At 41.2% G+C, this 22,297-nt stretch overlaps 1 protein-coding gene across 2 annotated transcripts in view; it reads left to right on the plus strand.

Annotated features, from left to right (window-relative positions):
• Window positions 1–22,297, plus strand: part of LOC311294934 (uncharacterized protein) — a 453,797-nt gene that overhangs the window by 424,238 nt on the left and 7,262 nt on the right. For both annotated transcript variants that reach the window (XM_084416040.1, XM_084416041.1), the window contains exon 11: window positions 9,198–9,371. In XM_084416040.1, the coding sequence (XP_084272166.1) occupies window positions 9,198–9,371 (174 nt within the window). The remainder of the gene's footprint in view (window positions 1–9,197; window positions 9,372–22,297) is intronic.

Raw genomic sequence — 22,297 nt, forward strand, 5'->3', positions numbered from 1 at the left:
CCGCTCTGCCGAATCTTTCCCACAACAGCAGGACTGTTTGCGGGTGTAGAGACCATTCGCCCAGGGGAATGTTGTTCCTGGACAGCCTGTCTGGGCCCACATTCTGGAGCCCAGGCACATGCACTGCTCTCAGCGAGCGCAAATTGTGCTGAGCCCATATTAGGAGGCGTTTCGCCAGCCTGTACAGGGATGTGGATCTCAGACCGCCCTGGCGATTTATATAGGACACCACGGCCGTGTTGTCCGAACGGACTACGACGTGTTGGTCCTTGATTTGGGGACAAAAACGCGTCAGCGCATTGTGCACTGCCAGCATCTCCAGGCAGTTGATGTGTTGGAGCTTTTCTCGTTTCGACCACAGGCCGAAGAACGGTCTGCCCTCGAGCAGCGCTCCCCATCCCGAGGTGGATGCGTCTGTCGACACCATCCTCACTCCCGAGGAAGTCCCCAGGCTTACACCTGATCGGTACCAGTCGCCCGCCAACCAAGGTATTAGGGCTGTCACACAGCTCTGATTGACCTTGAGACGTAACCGGCCGGACACCCACGCTCCGCGCGGTACTCGCGCTTTCAACCAGAACTGCAGAGGGCGCATGCGGAGCAAGCCCAGCTGAAGAACCGGTGATGCTGAGGCCATGAGACCTAGCATCCTTTGAAACGTCCTGAGCGGGGTAATCGCGCCGCAGCGGAAAGATCTCGCTGCGCGCTGAATGTGCAGCACGCGCTGTGGCGACAGCCGCGCTGTCATAGACTGTGAGTCCAGGATGGTACCCAGAAACGAAATCGTTTGACTGGGGTTCAGTGAACTCTTCGTCCAATTGACTGTGATACCAAGATTCTCGAGGTGATCGAGTAAAATGGTTCTGTGCTCCACGAGCTGTGATCGTGATTGAGCTAGGATCAGCCAGTCGTCCAAATAGTTCAGCACTCGCATGCCTCTGAGTCTGAGAGGAGCGAGCGCTGCGTCCATGCACTTCGTAAATGTACGAGGTGCCAGGGACAAGCCGAACGGCAGGACTGTATACTGGTATGTCTGACCCTCGAAGGCGAATCTCAAGTATCGCCTGTGATGTGACGCTATTTGTATTTGAAAATACACGTCCTTCAGATCTATCGACATGAACCAGTCTCCTCGGTGAACATGCGCGAGGATTTTCCTGGTCGTGAGCATTTTGAAACTGCGTTTCACTAATGCTTTGTTCAGCCGTCTTAGATCCAGTATGGGTCTGATACCACCGTCCTTTTTGGGAACTAGAAAGTATCTGCTGTATAGCCCCCCTTTGCTTTGAGCTAGGGGTACATGCTCTATCGCCCCTTTGCTTATCAGTTTTGATATTTCGGCGCGAAGTAGGTGTGCTACTTCTAAATTCACCGAAGTTTCGACGCGCGCTGTGAAGCGGGGAGGGCGTCGACAAAACTGTAGCGAGAAGCCTCTCTTTATAATGCCTAGCACCCAGTCCGAAACCCCTGGAAGCGCTGCCCATGCTACTGCATGGCTGGCTAAGGGCTGGATGCGAAGCACGCTCTGTTCGTCGTGTGACAGAGGTGCTTCGGGGTGCGATAACATAGGCGTTATGCCTGTGGCATTCGAGGCGAGGGGCGCGCTTATTACAGCGGGCAGAGCGCTCGTCCTCGACCTTACTACAGTGCTTAACTGAGTGAGGGAGGGCTGAGCGAGTCTCGCGGGACTCATGTCTGCGAGTAAATGTGGGTGGGACGCGGGCACATTCACTGCTTTGGACGCGCTGTCTGCCTAAGCAGAGCGAGCGCACACAGGTCTCGTTTTTACAGAGAGCCTGTGGTCTGTGAGACATAGTGTATGTGGGCACTGGGAAGTGGGCACTTTCACTACATTTGAAGCGCAATCGATCTGAGTCGATTTTATGTGCGCGAGCCCTAAGTGTAGGGCTGTGCTTATGTGTAGGGATGGGCACTGAGGAGTGGGCATCGACACTACATTTATAGCACCATCGGCCGTGGCCGGGACACCAGAAAATACACTCTTTTCGGGATATATCTGGGTAGCCGTGAAAACGGCTTTTGTGTGCAGGCAAGCGGGCAACTGTGCGGGCTTGCGTCTTGCAGAAAACGCTGGAACAGTCGCAAGTCTTGGGACTGAAACAGCGGCGCGCTTGGGTGAGAGACCAGCCGCAGCGGGACTCACACACCTGCGCTTTCCTAGGAGTGCTAGGACTTCTTCGGGGCTTCCGGCTTTACCACAATCCTCGGCCGCGGCCCGTGCTGAGCGGGGCGTCGGCTGGTAGAGCGAGAGCGGGACCTAGAGCTGTGCTGCTGTCGCTGCTGTCGCTGCTGTGAAGATGTGGCAGAAGGCGGGGGCTGAGGCTGAGAACTCCGCGGAGTCTGTTTTTCACGACTCGCTGCAGAACCGGAGCGCTTCGGGAGGAAGTGCTTGAAGGCTTGAGACGCTTTCTGGGCTTCGGTAAATCTCTCCACGAACTCGGAGAGAGAAGAACCGAAAAGGCCAGCGGAAGACAGCGGGGCGTCGAGAAACGCGTTGCGCTCGGAATCAGCCATCTCCGTGAGCGTAAGCCATAGGTGTCTCTCAGCAACAGTGGCGGAAGCCATACATCTTCCCATGGCTTGTGCAGCAGACTTGGTAGCGCGGAGTGTTAGATCCGAAGCGCTCCTCAAATCCGCGATGCAGATAGCTTCAGGTCCCATCTCATCCAACTTACGGAGGAGATCACCTTGGAATATCTGCAGCGTAGCCATGGTGTGTAGCGCTGACGCAGCCTGCCCAGCGGCGGAGAAAATTCGCGCGAGCAGCGTCGACGTCATGCGGCAGGCTTTAGAAGGCAACACCGGTTTAGTCCGCCGTCCAGCAGAGGGCGGGCAAAGGTGGGTCGCTATCGCCTGTTCCACCGGCGGAAGTGAAAGGTAGCCTCGGTCTTTTGCATTATCCAAGGAGGAAAATGCTGGCGACACAGACGAGCGCGTTCGCGCAGAGTAGGGCGCATTCCAAGCCTTCGCCACTTCTTCATGAAGCTCAGGAAGAAAGGGGGCGGGCTTAGATTCCGGAGAAGTGCGCTCACCAGGGAGGAAGCTACCATCCAGCCGGGTACGAGAGGGGAGTTCCGGTGCAGACCACTCGAGGCCGAGGCTCGCCGCGGCCAGCGCGAGTACTCGCATGAGCTCCTTCTCGATGTTGGCTCTCGTAGTGGGCTTGCGGGCAGGAGGCGCGAGGTCCTCAGAGCTCGCCCAGTCCTCGCTGCCTGAAGCTAGCAGAGAGCAGGAATCCTTCTCCCCCGACGCGGCCTCGGAAACGACTTCCTCTGATGAAGCGGCGGCAGACTGCGGGCGCTGAGCATCAGGAAGAGGCACAGGAGAAGCCGGTGAAGCAGGCGGGCGAACCGGCGAGCTTGGTCGGGCTGGAGCGGGTTCCGGGACCCGCTGCGAGCGGCGCTTCTTGCGGTGCGGCAGCGCGGCGGGGAATGCAGACTCTGAGAAGGATGCCAGGCGAGTCCGCAGAGTCACCATCGGCAAAAGCTCGCAGTGAGGGCAGCCGCCGTCAGCGAGCGCGAGCGCTGCATGGTCCTCTCCCAAACAGGAAACACAGATGACGTGGCGGTCTCCCTGGGAGAGTGGGGCTCGGCAAGAGCCACACGAAGGCATCTTTAAAAAGACGCAGCTCTTTTAGGGGGTGAGTGTCGCGGGGCGAACACACACACACACACACACACAAGAACAGAGTAATGAAAGGATATAGCGCCGGAAAGCGCAGCAGGTACGGCAGTAGAAGGCGGCGTTGCCAGCAGCTTCGAGTGGCTCGTACCGCTGAAGTGCTTGCCTCAAACGACGCTTGCTTCCTCGTGATCCAGCGATGTGAGAGCTTCGCTGAAGAGATGAAAAATCAAGTGAATCAGCCTTCTCGAGCTCCTTATATAGAGGTTAGCCACACCCGTCTCGGCGGGAAATGGCTAAGAGGGCGCGAAGCGTCCTCATTGGCCTGACGTCACCTCAGGCCTCGCTCGATAGGCTTATGCAGTTGCTGCAGAGCAGCCAATGAGCGAGCAAGCCGTCTCGCCATAGCTAAGCACTGCCGCAACGCGCTTTACATGTATGAAAATTAAGGATAATTTTTTGCTTCAGTATTTCGTGAAAAGAGACTTTTCCCGTTGCGTTTTTACAAAAACGCAGTACGAGAGGACTCTCGTAAGAGAACTTTCTTTTCGCTGTTTAAGCATTTCACAACCCACACACAAACAACTACAAATGAATAGGCCTGGTGCTAATTATTAATGTATGCACAACTACTCATCTATTTGATAAATTCACAAATGTGCGTCACTACATTTAAACTAATACAATACAACTTGTGTGTGCAAAATCCAAAATCACATGAATGTGCAGCATTTTGTACAAATAGAGACATAGTTGTTCATACAAAACCTCGATTTTGTATTAATGTAGGCCAGAAATTGTGCATGCAACGAGTAAGATGTGTATTTGTGGATGAGGTGACACGCGTGCATTCATTGACTCGTTTCTGAGTCGATTCTATTTGATTCATTTGGATTTTGAGACTTTCATTTCGCGGGTTTCGCCTTGCACGATCCACACACAGCTGTCTGAAAAAACCTGCTACCACTAGATGGCAGTATTCTGCTAAAACAGACAACGGCAGCGTAATCAAGCGTTCTTCCCCATTTAAGACGCTTAATGAGAGTGATATTGAAGCACCAAATTTAGTACACAATATGGGCTATGTGCACAAGCGTCGCGACGAACTTCCGGTATTGTCAGAAGTTGGCATATCAGTTTCCGGTTTACGACTGTCTTCATCGGCATCCGCTATAAACAAACAAGATGAGTGCTGCTGTTGTACGAAGTAAAGAGATATAATGTGCGTGACACATCTAAGTTTCTAAGAACTGTAGGTGGATCTAACGCCCGTTTCACCCATCTCCGTGTGCAGTGTGTGTGTGTGTGTGTGTGTGTGTGTGTGCGCGGTGCAGGAGCAGCACGCGCTATATGCTTCACATTATGATGCGTTTGCAGTGAATAACTGATTCACGGCAGTACCACAAACACTTACTATTTTTATTTAAAATCCAGAAGTTACGTTGCAACTTTTATTTAAAAAAAGTTTTGTCAGCATTGCGATTCTCTTTGCAGCCTACTCTTTAATGGACGCATGCACGTTTACGCACAATTTAAACAACGTTGGGCTATTATTCCATGCATTAAGTTGCTCAAGCAAGTGGCCAAATATTTAACTGTATATTGACAAAAACAGCCGACTCTCATGCCTTTTCTTTTCCATTTAAATTTTATTAAAATAAATCTTGCATGTCACAAAGAACTTGTTTTTCCACCTCCACGAATGAGACGTGTGTTGTTCATGTCGCCTTGTTGAAATTGTCGTATGTCATAATTTCGGCTTTTAATGTCATAGTTATGACTTAATGTCATGATTTCTGCTTAGTATGTCAATTTCAACTGCATTATTATGAATATGCAAGTCAAAGTTTTGACTTTTCATCTCATAATTGTGGATTAGTATATCATAATATCGTCTTTTTATGTCATATTTTTATTGATGGTTTTTTATGTGGTGAAAATGGGCTTTCATACTAGACGGTTAAGGGTCGTCACAAAAATTTTCAAAATCTATATATTTCAATTAGGGCTGTGCAGCAGTTAATCGCATCAGAATAAAAGTTTGTGTTTATATATGTGTGTGTACTGTGTATAATTATTTTGTATATATAAATACACACATGCATGTATGCATGCGTTCGCTCGTAATAGAATGCAAAGGTTTTGTGAGCGAAATTGAAGCTCAAATGGCTGTTAGCGACTTTAAGCAGAGCAAAGTGGCACACAGCAGTGCTACTTATACGTACCCATGCTAACAGGTTAGAGCTTTCACACTGCACGCGGTTGCAGTCCGTCGATCCGTTCCAGGTGCGGCAAATATACAGCATACAGAAGTGCAGAGATCGTTATTTCCGCACCGAGTCTATTTTTGCTGTGCCGCAAACGCTGAATTAAAGTGACAGCGCATGTTTCGTGGTCAATGAACAAAGATTGACCTGAAAATGTAGTAATTTCACCATGAATGGGTTTAATTAAATAAAATGTAGAAATCTCACCATAAATGCATTTAATTATATAGGCCTACTATTATTTTGCACAGTCATCTTACTTAGAGGACCGGGGTAAAGCAAGGTAAACTACAATTTACTTCAACAAGGCGACATATTGAACAACACTCGTCTCATTCGTGGAGGTGGAAAACAAGTTCTTTGTGACATGCAAGATTTATTTTATTAAAATTTAAATGGAAAAGAAAAGGCATGAGAGTCGGCTGTTTTTGTCAATATACAGTTAAATATTTGGCCACTTGCTTGAGCAACTTAATAAGTAATGCATGGAATAATAGCCCCACGTAACGTTGTTTAAATTGTGCTTAAACGTGCATGCGTCCATTAAAGAGTGTATGTCTGCTCCTGCACCGCACGCGCACACACACACACATGGCACACGGAGTGTGAAACGGGCGTTAGATCCACCTACAGTTCTTAGAAACTTAGAAGTGTCACGCACATTATATCTCTTTATTTCGTACAACAGCAGCACTCATCTTGTTTGTTTATAGCGGATGCCGATGAAGACAGTCGTAAACCGGAAACTGATATGCCAACTTCTGACAATACCGGAAGTTCGTCGCGACGCTTGTGCACATAGCCCATAGGCCTACCATATTAATAAAGCATACTTTGTAGAGGCAAACAGATTAAATCAGATTATGAACAACACCCATAGAAAACCATTACAAAACGCTTAACGTGCAATAGCGCGTAATATAGCCTACCTTATGGAGAAAAGTTTCATCAGAACAGTGCTGATATGAGGAGCAATATCTCCTGATATGAGGAGCAGATCCCGCTGAGGAGTGAGGTAGGCTGTTTTCTTTTCTCAAGTGTTGATGTGGAATAACGTTATGGAATAACGTTAGTGTAGGCCAATGCAAACCGCAAAAAGATGAATCGCATTTCTATAATATGACTCGCCTTTCTGTGAGATGAATGAAGGGTACATATTTGTAAAGACTGTTTAGCCTAAATATGAATCGCGCGTCTCTGTGTGAAAGAATAAACTGCTTTGCTATAGCCTACTGAGATGAGTAAAAATCGACTGAAATATGTTGAAATAAAATGTATTTGTATAAGCAACGTATTAAACTGCAAATTAGCATTTATATGCCCTAATATTTCATAAAAACAACGTTACAGTCAGTCACTTGTTGACTAGATTTGGGTACAGTTTTTAGGCTACTGTAGAATATACTGCCACATCAAATAGCCTAAGCTTTTGTTTAGCAATTTCTGCTCATATCTAACGTTATATATATATATATATAACTATATTATTTATATATATTATAAATATTAATATATATTATAAATATTTATATATAATATATATATATATATATATATATATATATATATTTGCTATATTCAAAATAATGAATACATATGATAAAATGTTGGCCTATAATCTTTTTTCTTTTTCTTTTTTACAAAGAAAGAGTACACTTGAAATATTGTTGAAATTGTAATTATTGTTGTAATTGTAACATTTTTAATAAAATAGCAAAACATATTTACAAGATAGATGTAAGCGAAATCTTAAATGGTCAATATAAGTCTTCTTCTAAATACATCTTTTGTCCTTGCATTGTGGCTCAGTCAGTGTCACACCTGAATGAATGGCTAATTATGCAGAGTCATTATGCAGAGTGGGTGGGACATTGTAATTTAAGGTGTAAACTACTCCTCCCCCTCGCATATTAGCTTTCCAAGCAAAACCTGTTTTACACCATTTAAATCAATGTATTTTTTTTTTGTGAACGATAAAGCAAGACTATTTTCACATAATTTTGAAGCTAGAACTCAAAGGGAAAACATCCATTAGTCAAAAGTCTTGTGGACATATATTTAATATGTGTTTTGTGGTCTTAATTCAGCAACTTTCATTTTAATTTTTTCCAATAACCACGCATAAACATTATTCTCTTAAAAATACAAACATCTACATACACGTTGCTCGCATATTATGGTAGCCCTGTTTGTGCTATATAGAGTGAATTTACACCTTAGCCATTAACATGTTTATAAATAACTGAAAAAAGCACAAATGTCAGAGCATGTCAGAACATCTCAAGGACCCCAAAAACAGCTTGGTCCCCAGAGGGTTAAATATCACCGTCTTACTGCATTGACGTTAAGCTTTTTCTTTATAATATGCTTTGTGGGAAGAAAACTATAGCCTACAGACAAGAGCCTATATGAACACAACGTGCGGCGTTTCACGTTAATGGCATTTTCCTTCCTGTAAAAAAAAAAAAGAAAAAAAAAAGTGAAATTTCGCAGTTGCGTTCATATTATAGGCTTATTTTTTCTAGAAGGTAACTAGAAGGTAGTTTTTGTAACTATCTAGAAGTACAGCGATCACTTCAGGTGCAGAGATGCACAGATACAGAGATCATCAGTTCAGGTGCAGAGATGCACAGATACAGAGATCATCAGTTCAGGTGCAGAGATGCACAGACACAGAGATCATCAGTTCAGGTGCGCTCCATGTTTCCACTTAAACATATGCGGCTATAGCGATCTGTCATATGCATTAAAGAGTGTCAAAATGTTTAATTTGAAAGTTAAGACCTTGTTCTTATCAAAATAACAAAGCTCATAGCAATTATTTGATAGGTACAACAGCCAAAATGCCCCAATAGCTTATTTAATTTGCTTCTTCGGCAAGTACAAGAGATTGCATTGTTCCACCATGTTTTCAATTTGAGAGTTTCACGTGTGCTGAAAGTTGATTTGCACGCACCCTGCCTTACCTAGACAATCACCTAGTGAACTCAGCTACTATAGTAACAGCCTCACAGAGTATCCAGACAGAGGGCACCCCACACACAAGTCTGAAAGACTAATTTTTATTTATTTATTTTTTAACCATAGCTTCCAAATTCTTACTGTTTAATAACGTGACCATTATAATCACGGTCAATTTTGAAATTGGGTAATCTCAACATCACTAATTGTTATCAATCAGAAGTCCTTGTAAAGATAATTGATGGGTTGAAGAGCCGTGTTGTTTATTGTAGTGTATATTCTCTAAAAATGAAGCACACTTGACATGAACACTTACTGTTGTTGTAGATTATCTCAGTGTTTGGTGACAGAGGAAGGTTGTGCTGCTCTGGCTTCAGCTCTGAGTTCAAACCCTTCACACCTGAGAGAGCTGGATCTGAGCCACAATCACCCAGGAGAATCAGGACTGAAGCTGCTCTCTGATGCAATGAAGCATCTAGACTGCACACTGGACAAACTCAAGTAAGTGGATCAGTATGAATCATCCTGGCTGGTGTGTATGTGAGAGAGACTGAGAGTTTTTAATAGTTTTTGAACACTGAAGGGGTCCCAGTGTGTTAAAAAGTGACACCAAGCAGTCCTGACAAAGCATCCAGACGAGTTGTTAGTGAGAATATGTTGAGAAAATAATGTATAAACTCTGATACTATAGAATCTGTAGAAACCTCACAAAGACATAGTGCTGGAACTTCCTCCTTCATTTCCCAACATACTCTTTAAGAGACCCTCATCTTACTCCGATCACCCAAACAGATAACCTTCTCGAACATGTCTGTGAACCCATTTATGACACGGCGCGTGTGTGAGAGAGAGGTTATTTTATATATATGTTTAAAACTTTATTTCACAGTCAATTTACAAATAAATAAAATACAAAAATTAAATTACAGAGAAAATGTTATTATAACAGCACTGCATTTCAAAAGATGTCATATTGTTCATTACTATAATGTTAAAGATGAACAGCCACAATTGTTGTTTTGGAAAGCAATTTTCAGACTTTTCTTCTTTTTTTTCACCCATCCAAGCATTTGCCTTCAGACAGTATCACTTATCACATTTATTAAAAACTGTGACAAAGCATTTTTAATAATGTATAACCAATCACACACGTTTCTGTTGAGTTTGAGTGTGATGGCCACTCAGTGGCGTTCAGATTAGTCATCGCTGAACCGAAGTGTTCGCTTTCTCTGGCTGAATTCTGACTGAAACTCGAGAATTATCCCATCATAAACAACAAAGTGTCAGGGTTCTGTCACTTCTGTCTAGTTCAATTATTGGTTTTGTGACAGAGCTCTGACACTCTCGGTTTTGTCTCGTCTTTTTCTGAGTGCACAGTTACGAGCGTGCTTGAGCCGTGCACTATGGCAAGCCAAAGTATTCATAAATGCCTGGTCAGGCGTCTGATTGCACACTGACACGTCAAAAGCGTGCGTTTCGACAGCCAAACGCGCGATTTGCCATAAAAGCATGCGTTCTTAATGTGCACTTTGTGGTCCTCGACGTGTGATCTGCTATTTAACCCTCTGGGGTCTAAGGTGTTTTTGGGGTCCTTGAGATGTTCTGACATGCCCTGACATTTGTGCTTTTTTCAGTTGCTTATAAACATATTAATGGCAAAAAAAATTACACACTATTTAGCACAAACAGGGCTACCATAATATGTGAGCAACAAGTCTGCATTTTTGAGAGAATAATGTTTATGCGTGGTTATTGAAAAAACTAAAAACTAAAGTTTCTGAAATAAGACCACAAAACACATACTAAATATGTGCCAATAAGACTTTTGTCTAATAGATGTCATTGCCTAGTGTTTTTTCTTCAAAATGATGTGAAAATCACCCTGCCTAATCATTCACATAACACAATACATTGATTTGAATTTTGCAAAGCACTTTCTGTTTGGAAAGGCAATATGCGGAGTGGGCGTCAACGATCATGCATATTTAGTTCACACCTGAGGAGACAATGGGGCCTGCATACTTAATTAGCCATTCATTCAGGTGAGTCACTGAGCCACAAGAATGCAAGAGCAACAGTTGGAAGTATCTCAATTCTTTTTTATTTTTCCACATATTGTGCTTGCAATTTGGCCTATAGTATCCAAGGAAAACATGTCTAGTAATTGTGCAGTTAATTCTCATACTGTATTTTCAGTTTTGGAATATTTATCCTCTCCCCAAATTTGTCACTAATAAAACACAATAAAAATCATTTAAAGAAAAGGCTTATATTTACCTTTTAATAGTTTGTTTACATCTACCTTGTAAATATATTTTTTTATTAAAAAGGTTACAATTACAAAAACAATTCAAGTGTAATCTTTCTTTGTAAAAACTAAAGTATACATTTTATCATACATATTTCAAAGTTAAGGATTTGATTGATTATTTGATTACTACAAATAGCCTACATTTTATTTCAACATATTTCTGTCGATTTTTACTCAGCTCAGTATAGCAATACAGTTTGCTAAAACATCATCATTCATTCACACAGAGACGCAATTTAAATTTAAACTGTATTTTTGCGAGCTGTGATAAACAGCGCGCATCTCTGCGGCTGCCATTCATTCATTCACAGAAACGCGATTAACTTGAGAAGGAAAAAAAAACTTACTACAGTATTCGGATCCTCTCTCCTGCAATACCCGCACTCTGAGGTAGATTTTCCGTTATTATTATTCCTCACAGCGCTGCCAGATGGTGTAAACACGTAGGCTACAATGATATGATTAAACTTGTGTTTTCTCAAGCAGATATGGGGGCGTTCACAGGTTTGCCTCAGTAATTTGCGTTTGAATAGCACGCGCTCTCCGTGGGTGGGTTCACATTACATTTGAATTAGCTCTAATTAGCTCGACTGGAATCGCTCTCTTTTAATACAGATTTCACAAGATGAGAATATTTGTTTTTTATATAAATTACCTCATTTTAAAGAAGAGAATTCAAGCTTCATGCCTGTGTGTCTGTATGCCTGTTTGACTCAGTATTCACTGAGTTATTGCTCATTTTCGGACGCGTTTCAGAATGGTCTTCACTGACAGAGAGAAGGCAGAACTCGCATCATGTTTATTTTTCTTTATTTGGCAAAAAGCACAACACTTTGTTTTTATTGTGAGTATACACAAAAATAATACACATTTAACAGAATCGATTGATGTATGAAACTTGCTTGTAATATCAAAGTCAACAGAGCAAAATTAATTTCTTTTGAACTGAACTGAAAAAAATCCAGCAAAACGCGCGGGCGCGTTTGTCTACCTCAGAGGGTTAAAGCGCACATTCTCGACGTGCGCTTTGGGGCCACCGAAAACGCACGTTTTTGACGCGTGTTTATCGTAACAAAAAACGAAAACGTGTGTATACATTACATTTTTCAAAAAATAAGAAAATATATAAAGTGTATAAAGTGATATAGTTTTTAAACTCTCACTGAAAGAGGAGGCAGAGTGTGTGTAAGCTGTGGTCAGAGCCAGAGCGCATAGCGGACGTCTCCTGGATCGCCACAGTAAAGGTACAGTAGCCTACCTAGTCTACTCACTTATCAGTTTATTTTATTTACATTTAAAACTATAAATATGACATTTAAAAATATGACCAGAGTAAATAATAAATTATATTACTATGACATAGTATGAAAAGTTTGTTTTCCTCAGCAATTATAACAACTAAAATAAATAAAAGAAGTTTATAGGTAAGAGTGACGGTTGAGACCTTTGTTGCTCTTAAAGAAATCCCTTTCCTCAGGGACTTTTCCTCCTCAGTGAAACCCTTACTAGAGGCTTCATGTAAACCACACAAACTCATTCTCTGAACTGGCTCAAACTGGCGGCATCGGGCAAACTATAAATACGTCAAATTGTTTGTTTTTTTTTGTTTTTTTTGCATGCAATTTGCAAAGTGACAAAATGAAGCAAAGCACAACTAGTCCACACTTATTTTATTTTAATTCGATGTTATCATAGGCAAAACACAATTGCTTTATTATTATTATTTACTTTTGAACAAAGTCTTATTTCATGCAAAGTGATAATATAATTGCACTTTTATTTTCTCTATTTGAAAGTTTGTAATGCTGTTATTTGATGTTGTTTTTAAAATGTGATGTTAATAAAATACATTGTATTAACCCTTTCTTACCTCCAAAGTGGAGAATGCCAGAAAAAGTTTGAGAAACACTGCTCTAAACCACTGATCTATATAGAGTGACTCTGGATAGCTCATGACGTCATAAACAGTGAAGCCACTGCACCGCCATATTGGTATTCTCTAGTGAACTCACGCCTTCTGTTGAATAGGAAATGTTATGATTTGACTGAGAAAACATTGCCTAACGAGACACCGTTTTTAAATCTAAAGTCTCCCTGTACATTTTTACAACGCAAACATCCTAAGCATTTAAATGGGTATTTGTTTAAAGTCGAAAAATTTTCCTGCTAAAAAACTGCAATTTCTTTGCAAAAGGAATAAAAAGCTATACGAGAACACTAGCTGGCCTTCACTGAAGAGCTGTCTTCACAGGTAAGAAAAACAGTTTGATACTATTAAGTAGTGAATGCTAAAGACCTATATTTTTGTGAATTGGTGAATATTGTTTCATGGCCACGAATTAATAATACCTCAGCACGTTATACTCATTTGTTCCCTCGTTTTACTATATTGTGGCCACGTTGTAATTCGTTAAATCAAAGTGAGGGAGGGAATTGTTAGTTCAACGAGTCCACGATTTATTAAAACGAGGGAACAAATAAGTCGCCGTAACAACTAATTATTTAGATCAGGAGAGAGAGAGAGAGAGAGACAGAGAGAGAGACCCGGCCGCGCGCGCACTCTCACCATCTTCAGACATGAGCGCTGTATCTCTCTCCCTCACGCATATCAACATCAATTAACACGATAGTTAAAAGTCGGAAGATCGATTGTGTTTTATAGATTAGTAGTTTGTTCAAATAAAGTGTTTGATTAGTTAGCAAGTATGTTCAGGAAATGCATAATACAAATTGTATGAGTTAAGTGTTGAAGGTTGTTACGTTGTGTGGTGAAGGTTGTTACAACGTTGTCACAATGTTGACATTAAACCACCGTTCAGGGCCATTGCTTAAGGTTGTGCCAACGGTGTTTTAACAACCACTGGACTACATATGTACTCGTCACTGCCCTGAAGCGCGAAAATCAGCCTTTTAAATTTCAGCCGGCCGTTGGGCTCATGGTGTTGTCTCGTTCTGCATCGAGCAAGGATACACGAGTATTGCGTTTTATTTACCTCAGCTAAATAAGATACGTAATTATTCAAACACAACCTACAACTTCATTTTCTAATGTGACTAATGTAGCCTCGCTCGCACTGTTTAGTTTTTCACTTCATTTGTCTGCTATTTAGTCTCATCCGTGTCTTTGCTCCTCTGGATGTGTGGATGTTTCCTGGAGGGCCGGTTCTAGACATTAGGAGGCTCTAGGCAAAACTCATGTTGGAGGCCCCCCACCCCCAATAAAAAAAAACACTTGAAACAAATATGATTCCTAACCTTTTTATTTATACATTTAATTTTAAATTTAGTATATTTTTAATTACACAGTACATAAGTTTGGACACATTACTATTTTAAATGTTTTTGAAAGAAGTCTCTTATGCTCATCAAGCCTGGATATATTTGATAAAAAATACAGAAAAAATAATAATGGTTTTCTATTTTACTATACTTTAAAATATATTTCTGTGATGCAAAGCTGAATTTAGTGTCACGTGATCCTTCAGAAAACTTTATAATATTCTGATTTATTATCAAATGTTAGAAATGGTGCTTACTTACTGCTTACTTAAACTGTAATCAAACTTTATCTAAGGTAATCTCTTTTTTGTTAAATGAAGATGTTATTGTTGTTGTTGTTATTTTGCTGTTTTATTTAATTTATTCACAGTTCCAGAATACCACTTCAGTAGATGAACATAAGTGCTTTTATCATTGTTTTTCATAGCTGCGGTATGGGCAGGATATTCCCCTCCAATTTAATCAATATTGACTGCAGATATTGTCATATTATTAATATCAGTAATATGATATTATGTATTGCATTGTTACCTTCAAATCAAGTGGAAGAGAAAGACACGATCGCTACTGAGCAGAAAAAAAATGTCTAAACTGATATTATTGGCGTAAGTAGGCTATGATGTCAGGGTATAATCTAATCATCAGCAGAATTTAGGATAAGCAGGGTGCGATTTGCCGGGGGGGGATGCGTGGGATTTCCCCCTTTCTGGTCAATGTATCCCTGCCTCTGCTTAATAGAGCATCACAGTCCCGCCCACAGCCGGTGCCGGAAGTAAAAATTCAATACAATTTCTCCATTGACAGTTGGGATATAAGCCATAAAAACGTAACCATACATGGTAGACTTAAAACCAGCTACTAAGCGATTGTATATGCTCATATTACCGCCAAAAGTTCATGGGGCACTAACCTTGTTTTGGGATAAATGCCTTTTATTCGCGATGTCTTGGAGAAGTACTTCATTACCCACAATCCTGAACAATCCCACAATCCCACAGTGATGCATCTGATTGGTGGAGCTCGTGTAACTGTCTGGTTAAACCCCGCGAAACTCCGTGAAGACTTAAGATCATTAAAAAAAAAATGGACATGTGTTGACCACTGAGCGGTGATTGCAGTCAGGTACAAAGCACTGCACCATGTTGCTAACGTTATCGTTAACCGCTTTTCACACACGCACGCACACAATATAAAATGCACGATGATAAATATAAAATTCAATACACAATACCTATAAAAAACACTATTATTTACACGATTACTACTGAAAGAACTGCTATAAACTGCTATAAACTGCACAAGAAAAAGTTTGCGTGGCTGTCGTCAGATTTGAAAGTCGCTCTAAAGGCTCTTTCGCGGTTCCTGGACTGATTCCGTTTACCGAACTTTATCATTTAAATAAAAAAAATAATAATAATTTTTTCACAAATGTATGACTTTTGGAAGTGCAATTTGATATGCAGTTAGTTTTAATAAAGTTGAGTTAACGTAACCTTCTGTGATTTTTTTTACTCTTCAAAGTGTACACTTACAGGTGTTGATTATAATTAGGCTAATTTACTGATAGCCCCATTCAATAATAAGGATAAACAATATTTTTTTAAAAAAAACGATATAATTATCTAACATCAGACCTCAAAAAATTAACCTCAAAACATAAAATGCTAAATGGGGATATCTATAGGCCTATCTAGCATAAAAACAAAGAATTGTCAGAACGTCGTCTCTCAGTTGCTGAATGTCGCGCAACAATGTTGCTACAGCCCTGTGGCGTCTTACAATTCTACGTTGTTACAATGTTGCGAGTACGTAGACAGCGACGTTGCTATAGAAGAAATGCAACGTGCCACAGACGTTGCCACAACGTAAATGTGTTTGCTGGGGAACGGACTCTGCACGAAGCTCGTTTGAAGCTGTCAAATGGTGTCGCTATTGGACACTTAATTGTGATTTAATGCTGCTCTGAAGTGTTTCTACATCCTTCTGTGAACGTCATTTTACACTTGTATGCTGCACAGCGGGTCCTCTTAAAAGAGCCATCGGAGCCGCCAATCTCTGTATAGCGGCCGCTGGAGCCTCTGCTGGGAATCGTAAGATGGCCGCTCGAACACTTCCGGTGGCTTCACTGCGTGCTGGCAGTTCACAACGTCATGAGCTATCCAGTCATTACATAGATCAGTGCTCTACACTGTCCAGATGTGTGTGTGTGTGTGTGTGTCAGTGCTCTAAACTGTCCAGGTGTGTGTGTGTGTGTGTGTGTGTGTGTGTGTGTGTGTGTGTGTGTGTGTGTGTGTGTGTGTGTGTGTGTGTGTGTGTGTGTGTGTGTGTGTGTGTGTCAGTGCTCTAAACTGTCCAGGTGTGTGTGTGTGTGTGTGAGAGAGAGAGAGAGATGTTGAATTTTGTATGATTGTGAGATTGTATTCTTGAGATAGATGTACATTTACATTTACTTTTAAACACACTTACAAATGAAGAGAGCATTAAAAGCAATTAAACTAACAATAGGACAACAATATGCGAGTGCTAAGCTGTGTCTGACCCTTCCCAGTTTAGTCTGACAGAAAAGAAAAAAAAAAGATTTCTGAAGAATTGTAATCATTATATTTCATGGTAAAGGTTAGAGAGAGAGTGTGTGGACATGCAACAAATGCTTTTTTTTGTGTGTGTGTTCTAGGTAGTTTTTATTAATGTTTTTAATTAGCCTATACATTTTAAATTTGCAGTTAGCCTTATGTGTGGGACACGCTGCTTAATAATAAAATGTATTTTAATTAATTTTCATGCATTTTTATATATATATTTTCCTGCAGACAGAAATGTCACTCATTCGGTGGAATGGCTCTTATTGTGTTTTTAAGGGGCTTGTTTAGGTTATTTTATTATATATACAGTACAGGCCAAAAGTTTGGACACATTACTATTTTTAATGTTTTTGAAAGAGGTTTCTTCTGCTTATCAAGCCTGCATTTATTTGATCAAAAATACAGAAAAAAAATGTAATATTGTGATATATTATTGCAATTTAAAATAATTGGTTTTTAATTTATTATACTTTTAAATGATCATTTATTCCTGTGATCAAAGCTGAATTTGCAGCATCATTACTCCAGTCCATCACATGATCCTTTAGAAATCACTCTAATATGATGATTCATTATGAGTGTTGGAAACAGTTCTAAACACTTCTATTACACTTATTGTGTAATATATATGTGCGGATCGGGCCGAATTTTTCTGTCCGAGCCCGGCCCGCGTCCGACAGAGCAGTAACCGAACCCGACCCGAGCCCGACAGGCATAAAGATATTTATGTCCGAGCCCGACCCGAGACCGACAGTTAAAATCCCATTTTTTTCTCATACTAATGACACATGTACGTTTGTTTGTGTGGAAAGTCCGCTTTTATTACTGTATAGGAACGCATTCGGAAATGTCAACAGGATGAGTGCATCAGCGCGCACGGAGAAACAAGCGCACTTAACACAGACGCGCATGCACGTGTTTGGTTGTCACGGCTACATAAACAAATTTGAAATTAGCGCACACAGGAAGACAGATGTTATGGTCAAATTTTACATGCATTTTAATCACAAAAATGAACGTTTGCATCAAATGAAAGCATCAAGCACATTGGCTAACGTTACCTACATAATAAGCTGTTTTAAATTTAAAATGTTCAATGCCTTATCGCGCTGATGTGACCGAGCCCGACCCGAACCCGAACATAATTTCTAAATATCTGTCCGAACCCGGCCCGGCCCGTCGGGTACCGACGGGTCCCGTCGGGCTCGGGTCGGGTATCCATCCTCTAATATGAGTGTGTATGTGTGGATGCATATACATAGACTACATAATATGAATGTGATGTCTTTGCATATTTATTCTACTTGGTTTATGCAATTGGTTTATATTCTTAGATACATCATAATATTAATATATTCTTCTTGATTTGTCAATTCAATATACTGATGTCTGTCTTGTTTTGAAATAACAAATGTAATTATTTAATGAGCTCATATTCTCTAAAAGTCACATGTTGGAATATTCAAGGACTGTGGTCCTCTGTTTTTGGTATTAAGAGCCAACATTCAGACTTTAAAAAGGAAATTCATGATTCTGACATCATAATACTGCAGGAAACATGGAATGTTAGGGATTTGTCCACTGGCTGCCCAACTGGATTTAGGGAAGTAGTTCTACCATCAACGAAACTAAGAGGGGTGACTCAGGGCAGAGAGTCAGGGGGAATGCTGATATGGTATAGAGCAAATCTCATAGACTCAATCAAAACCATACAAATCGGAAAATTTTACATTTGGTTAAAAATCCAAAAAGACATCGTCTCCACAGACCGTGACATATTCTTGTGTGCTATATACCTCCCCCCAGCCGAGTCTCCCTATTACAGTGAAGAAACCTTCTCCATCCTGCAAGATGAGATTAGCCATTTCCAGACCAAAGGGAATGTGTTAATGTGTGGCGATTTAAACGCCAGAACTGGAAATGAACCAGACTTTGTCAGCACACAGGGAGACAAGTATACAAACACCAGCCACCCTCTGCCCTCATACCAGCTCAGAAATAATTATGACCAATTTACAAACAGAAGTGGGAGAAGTCTACTTGAGCTCTGTCGATCACTGGGCCTGTATATAGTGAACGGTCGCACACGGGGAGACTCTTTTGGTTGTTATACCTTTAATTCTTTCCTGGGCAACAGTACTGTCGATTATTTCATCACAGACATTGACCCAGTGCATCTCAGAGCATTCACAGTCAGTCCTCAAACACCTCTGTCAGACCACTGTACAATTACACTATATTTAAGACGAACTCATACCAATGAATCACGCAGACAGCCCTCTCATTTACTGAAGCTGCAACAACCCTACAAGTGGACAAAAAACAGCACAGAAAACTATCAAAATGCAATAGAAAGCCAAACGATCCAATTATTATTAGACAAATTTATAACTAACACATATTCACAAAATAAATTAGGCATAAATCTGGCACTAAGTGACATTACCAACATATTCCACCAAACAGCATCCATGTGCAATTTAAAAAAGAAATCATCAAAAAGGAAACCAAAAAACACCAACGAAACGTGGTTTGACAGTGAGTGCAAACATATCCGAACAACAGTAAAGAAATCTGTCAAATCAAAAACGCAGAGATCCTGACAATGAAGAACTCCGCCATCAATACCATGAAGCTCTTAGACTGTACAAACAAACTCTAAGAGTAAAAAAGGAAAAACACACAGAACCCAGAGTCCATAAATACCAGTAACTTCTGGAGCAACTGGAACACTCTCTATAGACCACAGCAGGAGGAACTGGCCATTCAAAACGGGGACAAATGGAGGACACACTTTGAAAGTTTATACAAAACAACTGAAACAAATCCTGCTCGAAATGAATTAAAAACCAAATTAGAAATCCTGAAAGAAAAAATTAAAGACAACCAGAACCCCCTAGATTTCCCAATCACTGTAGATGAGCTTACAGAGAGACTACATGCTTTAAAACCCAACAAGGCATGTGGCATTGATGGAATATTAAACGAAATGATCAAATACACCAATGACAAATTCAAAACCGCAATAATCAAATTATTCAATATTGTTTTGAGTGTAGGATATTTCCCCGACACCTGGAACCAAGGCCTGATTACACCGATCTTTAAACAAGGAGAGATCTTTAAACAAGGAGACAAATATGAGCCAAACAATTACAGAGGCATATGTGTCAATAGCAACCTGGGGAAAATATTCTGTTCGATTGTTAATATAAGACTGCAGAACTTTCTTAAAACCCACACAATTCTGGACAAAAGTCAGATTGGTTTTCTGCCCAAACACAGAACATCTGACCACATCTACACCCTCCACACCATCATCGATAAACATGTATACCAGAATAAATCTAAAGTCTTCGCTTGCTTTATTGACTTTGAGAAGGCTTTCGATTCGATCTGGCACGAAGGACTCTTCCTAAAACTACTGGAAAATGGGATTGGAGGGAAAACATTTGATTTGATAAACACCATGTACACTCACCTAAAGGATTATTAGGAACACCTGTTCAATTTCTCATTAATGCAATTATCTAATCAACCAATCACATGGCAGTTGCTTCAATGCATTTAGGGGTGTGGTCCTGGTCAAGACAATCTCCTGAACTCCAAACTGAATGTCAGAATGGGAAAGAAAGGTGATTTAAGCAATTTTGAGCGTGGCATGGTTGTTGGTGCCAGACGGGCCAGTCTGAGTATTTCACAATCTGCTCAGTTACTGGGATTTTCACGCACAACCATTTCTAGGGTTTACAAAGAATGGTTTGAAAAGGGAAAAACATCCAGTATGCGGCAGTCCTGTGGGCGAAAATGCCTTGTTGATGCTAGAGGTCAGAGGAGAATGGGCCGACTGATTCAAGCTGATAGAAGAGCAACTTTGACTGAAATAACCACTCGTTACAACCGAGGTATGCAGCAAAGCATTTGTGAAGCCACAACACGCACAACCTTGAGGCGGATGGGCTACAACAGCAGAAGACCCCACCGGGTACCACTCATCTCCACTACAAATAGGAAAAAAAGGCTACAATTTGGACGAGCTCACCAAAATTGGACAGTTGAAGACTGGAAAAATGTTGCCTGGTCTGATGAGTCTCGATTTCTGTTGAGACATTCAGATGGTAGAGTCAGAATTTGGCGTAAACAGAATGAGAACATGGATCCATCATGCCTTGTTACCACTGTGCAGGCTGGTGGTGGTGGTGTAATGGTGTGGGGGATGTTTTCTTGGCACACTTTAGGCCCCTTAGTGCCAATTGGGCATCGTTTAAATGCCACGGCCTACCTGAGCATTGTTTCTGACCATGTCCATCCCTTTATGACCACCATGTACCCATCCTCTGATGGCTACTTCCAGCAGGATAATGCACCATGTCACAAAGCTCGAATCATTTCAAATTGGTTCCTTGAACATGACAATGAGTTCACTGTACTAAAATGGCCCCCACAGTCACCAGATCTCAACCCAATAGAGCATCTTTGGGATGTGGTGGAACGGGAGCTTCGTGCCCTGGATGTGCATCCCACAAATCTCCATCAACTGCAAGATGCTATCCTATCAATATGGGCCAACATTTCTAAAGAATGCTTTCAGCACCTTGTTGAATCAATGCCACGTAGAATTAAGGCAGTTCTGAAGGCGAAAGGGGGTCAAACACAGTATTAGTATGGTGTTCCTAATAATCCTTTAGGTGAGTGTATAAAAACAACACATGTGCTGTAAAAATAGGGAATAGTCGAACAGAATTTTTCCCCCAAAATCAAGGAGTCAGACAAGGTTGCCCATTGAGCCCCACTCTATTTAACATTTATATAAATGAATTAGCCAAAGCCTTAAATACCTCCACTGCCCCCAGCCCAACCCTGATGGACTCAGAGGTTAGATGTCTCCTCTTTGCAGATGATTTAATCATTCTGTCAAAAACAAAAGAGGGACTACAACAGCTCCTCGACGTCGTAGAGACATTCAGTCAAACGTGGGCTCTCAAAATTAACTTCGCTAAAACAAAAATAATGATTTTTCAAAATAGATCCAGGTGTAGGGAAAATAAATACCTCTTCAGAGCAGGAAACCAAGTCCTCCAACACACCCACGATTACACATATCTGGGACTAAAGCTGAGTTCAACAGGGAACTTTAATCTGGCTGTGAATGAACTGAAAGCGAAAGCAATGAGAGTCTTCTACATGATTAAAAACACTATTCGGCATGAAATTCCAATTCAAACCTGGCAAAAAATCCTAAAAGCAATAATTGA

The sequence above is a fragment of the Rutilus rutilus genome, assembly GCF_951802725.1.
Source record: "Rutilus rutilus genome assembly, chromosome: 1".
NCBI lineage: Eukaryota > Metazoa > Chordata > Actinopteri > Cypriniformes > Leuciscidae > Rutilus > Rutilus rutilus.